Source organism: Melanostigma gelatinosum (assembly GCF_949748355.1).
Source record: "Melanostigma gelatinosum genome assembly, chromosome: 2".
Taxonomy (NCBI): domain Eukaryota; kingdom Metazoa; phylum Chordata; class Actinopteri; order Perciformes; family Zoarcidae; genus Melanostigma; species Melanostigma gelatinosum.
The window spans coordinates 18,031,252-18,044,856 of record NC_136635.1 but is presented as its reverse complement, the minus strand read 5'-3'; the positions used below and the strand labels follow the sequence as shown (position 1 = coordinate 18,044,856).

Below are 13,605 nucleotides of genomic sequence, written 5' to 3'. Positions count from 1 at the left end.
CTGACCTGGTGCAAACGTCACGAGCCCCAAATCCTCCATGAAGTCACCAACGTCAGTAGGTCCGGACAGGACAAGTGGAAGGGACTTGTATCTGGACTACAGGCGTTAAGCGTGGATGTGATCGTGCTACAGGACTGTTAGTTCCACTCCGAGCAGCAGGTGCATGTGGATGGCGACACAACTCACGGCAAACTCCGCTCTCTCCACACGGCCTGAACACCGGCGAATCGATACACATTTAAAGATACGAGCGAAAACAAAAAATATACTTTGTTTTGCGGGGAAAGCGTATATAATGCTTCTCACTGCTTCATAGCGTCAGCATGAACATAGTGCAGCGTATTGTCCCGTCTCTCTGCACGCAAACACGGAGAAAAGTTAACCCTGAACGCAACTTACTTCGACACTCATGAGTGTTGTAAACTTTTGAATTGTTGGTTTTTTTTGGGGGGGAGAAAAGCAACACGGTGGAATTACATGTTGAGACTCTAGCACAGATTTTCAGGATATCAGCGGAGCAGAAGAGGCAATGGAGAAGAATAACAAGGCGACCGATCGGACCCTAACCCCGGACGGTAGAGCTCAAGACAGGGTGAACAGGTAACGGTGGACTTTTGAACGGTCGATGATCTCATCTTGTGGAGTTTAGGAGGCTAATAATTTATCTGAGAGGTAAATCCAGAGGCAGCTTGTTATTCTACCCAGGCTGTGGGAATTGGAAGCAGTCACGTGAGCTAATTTAGCTTTAAACGTCACTAAAGTTGTTCTTAGTTACTACAAACTATTACAGAACTGTCGTTATACGTTGTGGTATTTTAGCAAATTGCTGTAACTGTTGGTATATTTTCCTCCCATCCATTGTTCAAATGCAATGAATGTTGACTGCAAGCCTCAGCATGTCTCTGTAATAAGGAGTGAGTTGACAATAGAGAGTTGATGATTCAACTTAATGGCATTAAAGCTGCTGTTTATGGTTAATTGTAATAGTTTGTACACACGTATGAGGGTAGACTGGATATTAGAAACAACATACTCAAAATGCACCATGAAGTCAATCAGCATCTCTCTAAAACAATTGCAACACAAACTGAACGTGATATTATTTTATCTTGTATAACATTTACATCGTATAACTGCCTTATTTTCATCAAGTTGTACACAATAAAGCATTTTTGGCTTATGGTTTGAAATCCACATCTCTGCAGTATATGTTAAATGTTGCACGTTCAAAGAAACAGAGACTGATAACCCAAAGCAACAGCTGAAGTCAGGGGCCGCATTCACACACTTCTATACAGCTCGTGTGTGGACTCCTTTGTTTTGACAACAGGGTTGTTCTCAGATGAGGAACATAACATTTGCGTAATGATACCTTTTCTTTCTTTTTTTTCTCCACCCAGTATTTGCAGATACTCTCTAGTTGGAGCCTGCACTGTGTGTAGTAAACACAATAAATATATATATATATATATATATGCATTTCTTCTCCAGGGATGACTTTGCTCTTGCTCAAGGGTTAAGCTGCAGGAAGATTATCGTGTTACCTAAGGACTTAGGTTGATCCACCTGCACCCACAACTTTATTCATCCACAACCCGATTGTAGATGTAGGTACATGGTATATAATATTACATTACACCAACTTTTGTGGTCCAATCTAGTTATTATGCCTGACTGAGGTGCTGAGTAGGTGGGGATGACAAGGCCCGAGCAGTTAAATGATACTGGACTCACTAATTACAATGATTGTCTTTATAAAATACATGATTTTTTTTTTATGACACCAACTAAAATATAAAGCATTTTTAATTAATTATGAATGAAATATTATGTTCCGTGCTCAGCCAGAGTCGGTCATCTGTCTTCAGTCGTGCCTCAAATACAATAAATACCATCGTAGTACGCCAGCGTTCGTACACTTTGACAGATTTTGTTGAGTGTGTTTGAGGTCGATGGTGCTCTCATGTGAATGCTTGGCGATTCATCCCTCGACGTGTTTCATTCATGTTAACAGTTTCTTGCTCTCTGCTTTTTGGCTCAGCGTGGATCCGTTTGGCTTTCAGCGCTCAAAGCACTTTGACTACGAGGCCTACGAGGAGCTCATGTCTGAGTATCTGGTTGTGCTCACCCGTCGATCCATCAAGTGGTCCAAGCTACTGAAGGGCAAAAGCAAGGTGCAGAGGAATGTCAAACGTGAGTGTGAGAGCTGAACACACCGCCGCTATCCTAGCAGAGTCATGACGCTGAACTAAACTGACATGTTCCTCCTCTCCGTCAGTAAAGCGCTATGTCCGTAAGGGCATTCCCAATGAGCACCGGGCTCTGATCTGGATGGCAACCAGTGGGGCTCAAGACCAGCTAGAGAAGAACCCAGGACACTACCAGTCCCTGCTCGGAGCCCAGCACGACCCCAAACTGGTAGAGACCATCTGCACAGGTGAGGCCCTGAACCGTTTCTCATATGTCCTTATGTCCACTGAGATGTCCTTAAAGGCCCTGACACGCACTAAGCCCACCTCAAAGAACCAGCCCTTCTGTTAGAGAACCGGGATCGGGGTATATAACGGTTTCTAATCCAAAAATCACCATGAACATACAAAACTAATAGGCCAATTATTGTCACTCCAATGTCAATTTGATTAAAAAAGTCTCATTATTGCCCGTAAGGTTTTGTTTTTGACATCATGTGGTCTAAATTAGTAAAAAAAAATACCATTTCGTTTGAATACCCAGTCAGAGAATTCTTTCTCTCTGACTGCCTCTGAGGCTGACTCAGTCAGTTTGCTGATTCGGCTGAACAGGTGCCGATTTGTGCCGACAACGGCAAACAGTGCCAGCCGCACCTGGCACACTGATTACCAACAGTTTTGGTGGCCAAGGACTCTGGAAAGTAATCACGGCCACAATCATTCTATCCTCTGCCTCTGATTGTGAGGTACACAACACCTTACCCTGTAACTGTAACTACCCGGGTCACGTTACAAAGTAAGACCAGAAATGTGTTCTGTCATGTATATAAGTATGTTTACCTCTGCACCACCCGTGGGCCCTCCATTTAGTATTCAATAGCTCTGGTAAAACAGGTCATATATTTGAGTGTGTGTGGGAAATGGTCAAATATCTTTGCTAGCTTTACCTGCACAAAACAACATATAAAAAGGTTATTTAGCTCTTTCAGTTCGCATTTAGACATCATTTGAACCCAAGACTGATGTAGACTGTCTCGCTTCTTCTGTTAAACAAACTTGCTGTCACGCACACATAAACACACAAGTTTACGTGTGCTCTTGTTCTTTCAGACTTGAACAGAACATTTCCAGACAACGTCCAGTTCAAAAAGACGGCCAACCCATGTATGCAGAAAGCTCTGTACAATGTGCTGCTGGCTTATGGCCACCACAACCCAGCTGTGGGCTACTGTCAGGTAATACTACTGCCTAGATCCAGCCTGAAATAGAACCTCCATAATACCCTTCTTACATCGCCCTACACATGTGACAAAGGTTTCCAGTGCTATACTTAACTTCACAGTGAAGGATTAGGTCCATTATCAGTGTGGATTATAGGAGAAAAAAACATGCAAAACTGACTCAAATATGTACTCTAATATTTATTAGCCACAGTAAAGAAGACCGTGTATATTTGAGTGGGTGTAATCATCCTGAAGAGTCTTTTATATTCGTGACACACCACGTATGTGTCTAAAGAAAGGCTGTTTGTGTCAGCATAGCGTACGTTAAGCATTTGAAAGGCAAATCTCATTCACCGGAGCGTTCGCGGGTCTGGTTTGCAATTCAAATAGGCAGCAGGACCGTGTTGATGTTTCCATCTCTTATGAAGTATAACTAGAACCCATCAATCTGCAATCGCACGCATGGTGTTTCGTTTTGAGTGTTTTGTCTGTTTGTGTCATGTCCAGTGCACACTTCCTGCTCTCTGTCCGGGATGCTTCGTTAACGAGCTCTACCCTCTCCTATAAAACCTGCTCGGACTGGATCACAAGATACATGCGTGACCCGAGTCTCTTTTGTCTTCAGGGGATGAACTTCATAGCTGGGTATCTACTGATCATCACAAAAGACGAAGAGAAGTCCTTCTGGCTGATGGACGCACTACTCGGTAGAATTCTACCAGGTGAGTGTGTGACTCGGTGTCGTCCCTTAACTCTGAGCTGACAGCAATACTGCAGGGGGTCTGCATCTGTCTGTGGCTTAAGACCTGCAGTATGTTTTCACGTGTGTCGTGCACTCACTGAAATGAGGAAATGTCACAATATAAGTGTATTGAATGAGCGATGTCAAACTGGCAATGGTGTGTGTGCGGTTACAGACTACTACTCTCCAGCCATGCTGGGGCTGAAGATGGACCAGGAGGTGTTGGGGGAACTGGTGAAAGTTAAAATCCCCGGAGTCTGGCAGACCATGACGGATGAAAATGTGATGTGGACCTTGGTGGTCTCCCGATGGTTCATCTGTCTCTTCATAGACGTCTTGCCGGTAGAGGTGAGTGCATCTGTGTGTGTTTCACAGTGCGGACATGATGGAAGTCCTGCCATTGTGACTGCACTGTACTTGTTATACTTGTTAAAAGAAGCTTTTTGTTCTTCCAGCGTGGAATGGCTAACTTCCCGCATAAACAGTCCTTGTTGTTGCTTAACTCCTTCTGTTGGCCGAGGGATGGGCGGGGACTGTTCTGTTTGTTCTCCAAGCTGCTTTTGTTTTGGATTCAAAAACAAATGTAAAAAAAAAAGAAGAAGCTTTTTGTTCTTCCAGCGTGGAATGGCTAACTTCCCGCATAAACAGTCCTTGTTGTTGCTTAACTCCTTCTGTTGGCCGAGGGATGGGCGGGGACTGTTCTGTTTGTTCTCCAAGTACACATGGAGAGCTTCATGAGGAGGGCGTGACACCTGCAGATGTTCATGCTATTCCCTCAGCACACAGTTATTAGAAAATTTCTTTTTTTCTTTTTTTTCTTTCTTTCTTTACATATATCGTTTTTTTACAGTAAGTGGGTGGACCCAGTCACCATTGTATCACTAGATTTAATTAGTTACAATCCTCATCTTTGGATTGGCCGGATATTACTCTCGACACAGACGCTCGTCTGTGGTTTTCAATCCGCCACTAAACACTAGTCCACTACATCTCAGAGGTACATATTGTACTTTTACTCCACTACATCTCAGAGGTACTTATTGTACTTTTACTCCACTACATCTCAGAGGTACTTATTGTACTTTTACTCCACTACATCTCAGAGGTACATATTGTACTTTTACTCCACTACATCTCAGAGGTACATATTGTACTTTTACTCCACTACATCTCAGAGGTACTTATTGTACTTTTACTCCACTACATATCAGAGGTACATATTGTACTTTTACTCTACTACATCTCAGAGGTACATATTGTATTTTTACTCTACTACTTCTCAGAGGTACTTATTGTACTTTTACTCCACTACATCTCAGAGGTTCATATTGTACTTTTACTCCACTACATCTCAGAGGTACATATTGTACTTTTACTCCACTACATCTCAGAGGTACATATTGTATTTTTACTCTACTACTTCTCAGAGGTACATATTGTACTTTTACTCCACTACATCTCAGAGGTACATATTGTACTTTTACTCCACTACATCTCAGAGGTACATATTGTACTTTTACTCCACTACATCTCAGAGGTACATATTGTATTTTTACTCTACTACTTCTCAGAGGTACTTATTGTACTTTTACTCCACTACATCTCAGAGGTACATATTGTACTTTTACTCCACTACATCTCAGAGGTACATATTGTACTTTTACTCCACTACATCTCAGAGGTACTTATTGTACTTTTACTCCACTACATCTCAGAGGTACTTATTGTACTTTTACTCCACTACATATCAGAGGTACATATTGTACTTTTAATCCAGTGATTTGCCCTCCTACTAATGTCTTACTTTCATCTTTTTGCCCTGCAGTTCAAGTGTTTGTTCAAACAGCAGGTTGAGCTTCACATTGTGCGTCCCTGTGCATGTGTTCACTGGTGGGATTTACTTCTCTGTTCCCGTTTCTCGGCAGACAGTGCTGCGGATTTGGGATTGCCTGTTCTACGAGGGCTCTAAAATCCTGTTCCGCGTCGCTCTGACACTGATGCACCACAACCAGGCTCTGATTCAAGAGGCCCAGTCACTGCCGGACATCTGCCAAAACTTCAAGCAGATCACCCAAGGACCATTTGTTGACCAATGCCACACTTTCATGCAGGTAACAGAAGAGAGAGGTATCCCATCACCCACACGTGTCCCTTATTATTAACTGTCTTTAATCCCATAATCCTGGTGTTTCCTGCCCTTCCTAGAAAATCTTCATTGAACCAGGAAGTCTCTCCATGGCAACCTTGACGAAGCTGCGGGCGACCTGTCGATCTCGCTTCGTTGCAGAAGAAGAGTCCTGAACCAAACTCGACTGCCTGTTGCCCAAACTCAATACACATTCCACTGGGATGAGCACCCCACAGCTCGTTTGCACCTTCTTTTACCGACTAAATATCACAGTGACTACTACATACTGTTGAGTTTATTGTCTTAAAGATATGTTCAGACCATCCTACAGCCCAAGTGTAAATACATGCTGAAATGAGATTATTCTTAGCAATGTGCTGTATGAGCTGACTATTCCATTAGAAATGAACATGTAGTTTCTTCCTCTTTTGTTATATTTTGCACTTTACTCCAGAAAGTCTGAGACACTGTAGAGAAAAGGCTTGTCGTGTGTCACACTAAGCACAGCCAAGAGCTCCACTGAATGGTAAATGAAGACAGAACTGCATGCTGGTACTTGCTGTGGTAATCGAATGTGAATTATAATGATTTCATGACAAACGTATTTGTTCAAACATTTAAAAATCTGATTCATGTTGGTTGTGTTTAGTCTTTAGTTCAAAGCGCTGCTCTCTTTTTCTGACAAAGGTGTGTCTGTGTTTGGGTATCGTGGTACTGATCTCATATTTTGTTGCACTGGTCAAACATAACCGTGATGTTGAGTATTCTGTGTAATGTACTCCTGGTTACACAGCTCAGAGTCACACAAGTTCAATCATAAAAGGTACTGTAGCATGAAATCCCCCCCTAAAAGAAAAATGCTAGAGTTTTAGGATTTTTATTAAGTTTCAGTAAGATGCATAATAGAAAATGAGATCAAACCATTTTCTATAAAAATAAAATCACTACAATTCATATTAACATTTCTTTAAGGGGAAAGTCAGAAAAAAGCAAGAATGGAAAAAATAATCGATGCACCCGTTCACTTGTAATGTTTAATACATTTTAGTAATGCAGTCGCACACGCAGTTACAGCAGCTCGCCACCTTCATCAGCACAATTACCAGACTGTTTATCTGACTCAGGACCGTCTCCACTGCGGAGGAAGAGGACAGGAAAAGACACTCAGGGCTTTCCCTTTTCTTAGAGAACAATTATCTTTAGCTGGTTTCAAAAATAAATGCTCGTGAGCATGTGTTGTCATAAGAATAAAACGCCACCTAACTTGACCTTTTTTTTTTACTTGCGCACACAAACTATAGGAACTTAGAAAAATATCTTTGTCCTACAGTTCATTTGACTCCTTTAATTGCATATTGACAGATTTTTTTTCAAAAATAAATAATGACTGATAAAAACAGCAGTTCAAGCAAATTCAACCAACTCCGATAACTTAATGGAACAAGAGTCAGCAACTGGCGGTGAACTCGCTACAGAAAATTTCAACTGCCTCCATCCTTGATTGTGTAAAGACTCTGTCCCCTCGGGCTTCATCGGGATGCAAACCATCTTAAGCTAGCAGGTCTTTGGCTTCTCATCATCTCACAGAGAAAGGAAAATAAAAATATCCAGAGGTCACATAGGATATGCAAAAAAACATGCACTCGCCACACTGTACCAACTGCTTCCATTCACTCATGCTCGTCTCCACACTCTGGCTCGTCTCTCCCCGGTTCAGATGGTCTGGTACCCAGCATGGCTCCTCTTCCTGCCTATTAGATACGCGACGAGGACGATCAGCACCAGGCCGGCAAGAGCTGCTCCCACAATGATGGGGATGAGCATCTGGTCTTGGTCTATCTGACACTCCTCCGCTGGAGACAGAAACAAAAAGATACAAGTTAACATTGTATTGCAGGACTTTGCATCTTTGTAGTTCCTCCAAAGTTAACAAATAAGGCAGTTAGTGTGTCATTATCAGACTAAAGCAGCTTTCCCCATGCCGCAGAGTGCTACCGACTCCATCACTGTCAACATGTAGGTCAGAGGACACATAAGGAAAACTTGGGATAAGAAGTGGCGAAGAGCAGGTTAAAGAAAGCATTTTTACCTGTGGCAAACTGGTCGGTGGTGACTTCAAAGGGTTGGACCTGCAGTCTGAACGTGTTCAGAGAGAAGGTTGGCACGACGAACAGAGTCTGCTCTGCGTTGCACATGTAGGAGCGGCCCAGCGTACTCCGCAGGTAGTCCAGACTAGTGTTGCTGGCTGAGACGGGAGCTGTGGAGACAGACGGATCAGCAAGAGTTGAATTAAGCGAATCGGAGACGAGTCAAAAAGTACGTCGCTTATGAGAAATGACCTACCAGTCGCGCCTGACAAATTAGCGAGGAGAGTTACCCCACTCAGGTGGTACTTCTTGCTCGTGGAGTTCTGTGGACGGGAGGAGACAGGTTTGAATAAATACACGCAAACATAAACAATCCGACCATGCAGCTAATGTCACAAAGGGATGATCTTACCAGAGTGAAGGTGAAGTTGAGCATGGTGCTTCCCTCCTGTGTCAAAACCAAGGAAGCACTGCTGGCTTCACATGATCCGGATGAACGCGTCAGATTGGGGGTCAGGTTGACCAAGTCTTGGATAGTCTGGCAAAGTAGACACAGCTTTGGTTTTACCTGAAGTTTGTTACGCAGAGTAGACCGTATTTATTCATCATCTTTTACCTTATTCTGAGAGAGCGAGAAATAGGAGACGTTGAGCTGCAGTCCCATTTTGGCCAGGAGACACAATGTGCCGTTGCGGTTGTTGACGGAGTAGGTGCCCCGCTCAGGTGTTCCCGGCGGGGTCGGTGCTGGAGCTGCGGTCGTCGTCGTACCGGCAGTGGTAGGTGGAGCTGTAGTGGTGGTCTGATCTGCCGCACAGACGCTTTCTGTGACGAGAGGAATGACAGAGAAACGTGTAATCGACTGTAGAGACGCAGGTCAAAACAACCTCAGGCAGACACCAGAGTCAGAATGGTACCTGTTGGACTCAGGTCATTTCCCGGCATGTACGCCTCCAGCCTCATGTCGGAGAAAGTCACAGCTGCGAGTTGACCGAGTCCAAAAGTGGAGGCGCTCACGCAGCGGTAGGTGGTGTTGATCGTCGCCGAGATCCCGACCGAAGGAGACACCACAGTGACCACATCTAGGACGAATAAAAACATACAAATGACTAATACGTCTGTGTGTTCATGGTGGATTTACTATCAAGTTTGAAATGTGTTTTTAGCAACTATTACTTGCTTTATTTCTGAGAAACTTCTTTATTTTATGGTCACGCCATAACTCAAGCTTTCCCTGTCACTGTGTTGTCTACTCTCCTGTCGTAGACACCTGATGGCTGAACAGAAAGTACTTCTTTCTGTTGTGTTTTTTTTCCTGTCCAACTCATTTACTTTACTTTAAATATTAAGATATGGTGTGCTTGTCATTGTCTATACAAGCATCACATCCATTTAACCACACGTGACACCAAACTGAACCTGCTCTGCGGTGTTAACAATTTGTTGCGGCGTTTGCTCTCACCGGAGCTGTTGGCCTCCGGGAAGATGGACGCGTCGCTGAGGTTGTACTGCAGCGTCAGGTTAGCGACGCCGTACATGCTGCCACTGGTTGAAAAGCTCAGCCCCAGCGCGTGGCCCGGTCCGAACACCGCCACCAGCCACGGTGAGCGGTTGTCTGTGCCGCATGAGCTGCTGACTGCGTCGACCGTGGTGGAGCCGGGCAGAGGGACCCGCACTGTTCTCTGAGGAAAGACGAGCGATGAGACCGGCGTTCACAAAGAGATTGTCAATACAGCTGCTTTCAGAGATGGAGGTGTTGCCGTCTCTTTACATACCGTGCTGCTGGAGGTGTTGTATGTGATGGAGAACGTTGCAGAGAGCTCGGCCTTAATGCAGGTGGAGTTCCCCTCCTTCACCTCCAGAGTAACCGCCTGAATGCAGCCTGTAGAGGAGAACGTGATGAGCAGGGATGCGCAGCAGGGAAGAATACGGAAAATCATTTCCAGAAATAAAAAACATCACTCAAAATTTAAATATACTGCAAAAAAAACATTTTCAGGTGTCTTTCTCCAATATTTTGGGCAAATAGTAGTAATCACACGGTTAAACTAACTTCATTGTATTGATATTAGAAGACACACTTATACGTTTATTACGTAATCATGATCTGGGTTGCCTGGTTATAAAGGCCACAGCATGAGTACAGATAACAGCAGTGACGACATACGACGCCATGCCCAACAAATACACAATAAAGCAGTTCACACGAAACACCACCAGAGGTCTGCAGACAGCCGAGTGAGAGACCAACACCACACACTGACCCCACAGCTCAATAGAGCTACTTGTAACAGGTGTAACCGAACCTCTCCTGGCAACTTCCACAATTACATGGTATTAAAACCTTCATCCCTCGGAACCTGCCACGTCACAGTTCTGTGTGTGAGAGTGGCTGTAGTTCACAAACATATTGTTTGAATACTAAGGTGGCTTTTTATCAAACTTAAAAAAAAACTAAAAAAACATTCTCACCCACTTTCATATTCGGGAGTTTCACCACTTGCCAGAATGTCTACACAGGAGCTGAGGCAGTTTGTGGCTGTTGCGTGGCCACTTTTGGTTAACTTTCCAACAGCACAGATTCTTATTTAATGTACTGCATGTTATTAGATTTTTTTATTTCTTCATTCAGGTAAATAGATAATGATCTTACCCGCAGGCCATCAACACTAGCAGGTTTCAAAATTCACTTGCCACTATAAATAATATATTTCAAAGAAGGATTTGTGTAATTAAAAATATGCTCCAAATAGTATCTGGTTACATCGCTGAGAGACCGATCTATTTAGCATTTGGTCCGTGGGCCGTGATATTGGTTCTAATGTCATAACTCACTTATTGTTCAGCTGACTGAGCTCCTCCCTCTTTCATATTCAACTTTCTCCCTTAATATCATGTATTGTGAAGATCAGTGTGCTTCACTCTGTCAGTCACACAGTCCCTCCTCTGCTGTGGTGCTGAAACCTGACCCCAGTGCCACCTCTCTGTTCACCCTGTAAACACGCAGCAGACGCTTTACACAACACTGCAATCTGATCATGAGGTGAAAGCGCCTGTGTGTGTGTATGTGTACAAAGTATTGAGCTACAGATAGCAGCGTTAGGCGGTCGGCATGGAGAAGATAGCAAAACAGAAAGAAGTCCCGACTCTGCTGCTTGTGTTGAGAGGAAATGCTGGTGCAGGCAGGCTGTGAACTCTTAAGGTCACCAGGCCCTGTGTTATTAAGTAAGAGTATTAGATGGTAGAAAATAAAAATATACTGAAACTACTCGACAACTGCATTTGCCTGTTTTCCTTTGTCAGCAGCCAGGGGTCTATGTGTGTGTGTGCTCTGGTCCTAAACTAACACCGTCAGTAGGCCTCCACTGGGCTGTGTGTGTGCAACACAAAGCCATCACAATGGTCACGTGAAGCTCTCCAATGACACAACAGAGAGGCCAATCTGCTGGTCCACAGCAGTAACACATCCTGGGTGTTACAGTCGAATAGAATACAGCACAGGGACGTCTCCAGTGAGTCTGGTCTACCTGAGGACAGATTAACTTTGTTTCGTTTTAAGACAGGCTCACGTCGGACTTTGAACGTCTGTGTTTCCAGCACTGATCCACTTTTTGGTCAAACTTTGAGGGATAACGTCTCCACTGGTTACCGGCCTACACCAGAAAGTCCCTGATTCATATAATATATAATTTCTGCTAGTTACACTATAGTGACGGTACACACATGACTACGTCATAGCTATGACGTTACATTTCAACAACTATTAACCGACTAACGGTTGTTTTCACTGTCAATTAACCCGATCATTTTCTTGATTAGCGACGAACCTGTTTCAGCTACATGAGGGAACACGTAAGCTAGGTGAGGTTTACCTGTTCACAACAACACCGACACCTCAACCGACCAGCGGGCAGGCGGCGTGACGTCGCTCAGTAACTTAGCTTTATTACATCCGCAAAAAACACTCACCTAAATCCGCAAACCAGGCGATGATGAGCGCGGCCAAAGCGTGAGAGAGCTTCATCCTTCCAGCGCGGGTTTCCCTTCCTTCCTTTTGTTTTGAGAGATAAAAGCTCGGGTGCTGTCGCAGGTGGGTCTACGCGGAGAACTGCACCTGACTACACGGAGCGTTAGCTAAAAACTGTGGCGTCGCTGCTGTTCTTCTTCTTCCTGTTGATGTTTACGTCGCTCTGCTGTGCGAGTACACGGGCAAGAGTTGTGAATACTCCTAAAGCACGTCCTGCTCACAGAAGATATCAATAAACGCGGTTAGATGTCGGTCACAGCTAAAAGCGACTGAACCAAACGTCTCTGTCATGTGAACTGGCAGAGCTCAGAGTCACCCAGTCACGTGAGACCACGCAGTCACGTGAGACCACCACCCTCCCTTCTTTCACGAGCGCGGTGTGAGTCAATCCTCATAGACTGTCCACTGCTCCATTAACAAAGGCGACATGTTACAGCAGAGCAGTAGTTAACACAGTTTTGTCCCGTGTAAGAGGTTTGCTGCTGAATAAGACTTACATAACTGTACATAATGTCGGGTGGGTGTAAAGAGACAACTGAGGAAAAAAAAGTTTACTTCCTGGACAAATATTACATTTCTATATGGGATTGTAGCATGTGAGAGTCCACACACACACACACAGAGCTGTGCAGGCTGCAAAGTGCATGAGTTGTGGGTAGTCAGCTGACACCATCATCAATTCACGAGGGTGTGCAAAACCCAAGGAGGAACGCAAAGGCTGCTTTAATGCGCTGCCCGGGATTTATCAGGGCCCTGCTACATTCTCCCTGCATAGCTCAGCCACGCTCCTTCACAAAGACATGTCGTTTTCTTGTCTTATAATGACACTAAGATAACTTACCTTTGTTTAAGCTCTATTTCATAACCATACAAAAGCTGTGATAGTGAAAGTATTAAGACGTACCCTTTCGGTTCAGTCTTCCAGTAACTTGAGATATTAAAATCCTGAATTGCTCATTTCTGTCAAAGTGGAAAGAGCATGAGCGCCTCAAAATCACGTGTATGGAAAGAGATCGGAGATCTTTTTTATTGTATCATTTAGTATTGGCCATGTTTTGATATTTAAACTGCACACCACGTACAGTAGCTGCATATTAGACACACTTGGTACTCATCAGCTGCCCATAATCCACTAGTAATAACCTGTTTTGTCTTTACCAAGATGCATTTGATGGAATCAGATTAGGCTAAAGGAGTTGTACACTGTCCGCA

At 44.0% G+C, this 13,605-nt stretch overlaps 2 protein-coding genes across 2 annotated transcripts; one reads left to right on the top strand and one right to left on the bottom strand.

Moving 5' to 3' along the window:
* Positions 1–65: 65 nt before the first annotated feature.
* Positions 66–6,674, top strand: grtp1a (growth hormone regulated TBC protein 1a). Its single transcript, XM_079293339.1, has 8 exons — positions 66–600; positions 2,042–2,193; positions 2,279–2,437; positions 3,300–3,424; positions 4,038–4,134; positions 4,330–4,502; positions 6,080–6,265; positions 6,360–6,674. Exons 1-8 carry the CDS (start codon positions 530–532, stop codon positions 6,453–6,455), a joined length of 1,059 nt encoding a protein of 352 aa, XP_079149465.1. The 5' UTR covers positions 66–529; the 3' UTR covers positions 6,456–6,674.
* Positions 6,675–7,143: 469 nt separating this feature from the next.
* Positions 7,144–12,692, bottom strand: lamp1a (lysosomal associated membrane protein 1a). The gene is made up of 9 exons (XM_079287338.1): positions 12,336–12,692; positions 10,142–10,248; positions 9,829–10,048; positions 9,284–9,448; positions 8,986–9,191; positions 8,782–8,907; positions 8,626–8,692; positions 8,372–8,539; positions 7,144–8,135 (listed from the first exon to the last, which is right to left on the bottom strand). Exons 1-9 carry the CDS (start codon positions 12,388–12,390, stop codon positions 7,996–7,998), a joined length of 1,254 nt encoding a protein of 417 aa, XP_079143464.1. The 5' UTR covers positions 12,391–12,692; the 3' UTR covers positions 7,144–7,995.
* Positions 12,693–13,605: the final 913 nt, after the last annotated feature.

Excerpts from the sequence above, each read along its gene's own strand:
- grtp1a (XM_079293339.1), top strand. The coding sequence starts at position 530 with ATGGAGAAGAATAACAAGGCGACCGATCGGACCCTAACCCCGGACGGT. Across the intron at positions 601-2,041 it reads GCTCAAGACAGGGTGAACAG|CGTGGATCCGTTTGGCTTTC; the intron begins GTAACGGTGGAC and ends TTTTTGGCTCAG. Across the intron at positions 4,503-6,079 it reads TAGACGTCTTGCCGGTAGAG|ACAGTGCTGCGGATTTGGGA; the intron begins GTGAGTGCATCT and ends GTTTCTCGGCAG.
- lamp1a (XM_079287338.1), bottom strand. The coding sequence starts at position 12,390 with ATGAAGCTCTCTCACGCTTTGGCCGCGCTCATCATCGCCTGGTTTGCG. Across the intron at positions 9,449-9,828 it reads CCCGGAGGCCAACAGCTCCG|ATGTGGTCACTGTGGTGTCT; the intron begins GTGAGAGCAAAC and ends TATTCGTCCTAG. Across the intron at positions 8,693-8,781 it reads TCAACTTCACCTTCACTCTG|AACTCCACGAGCAAGAAGTA; the intron begins GTAAGATCATCC and ends TCCCGTCCACAG.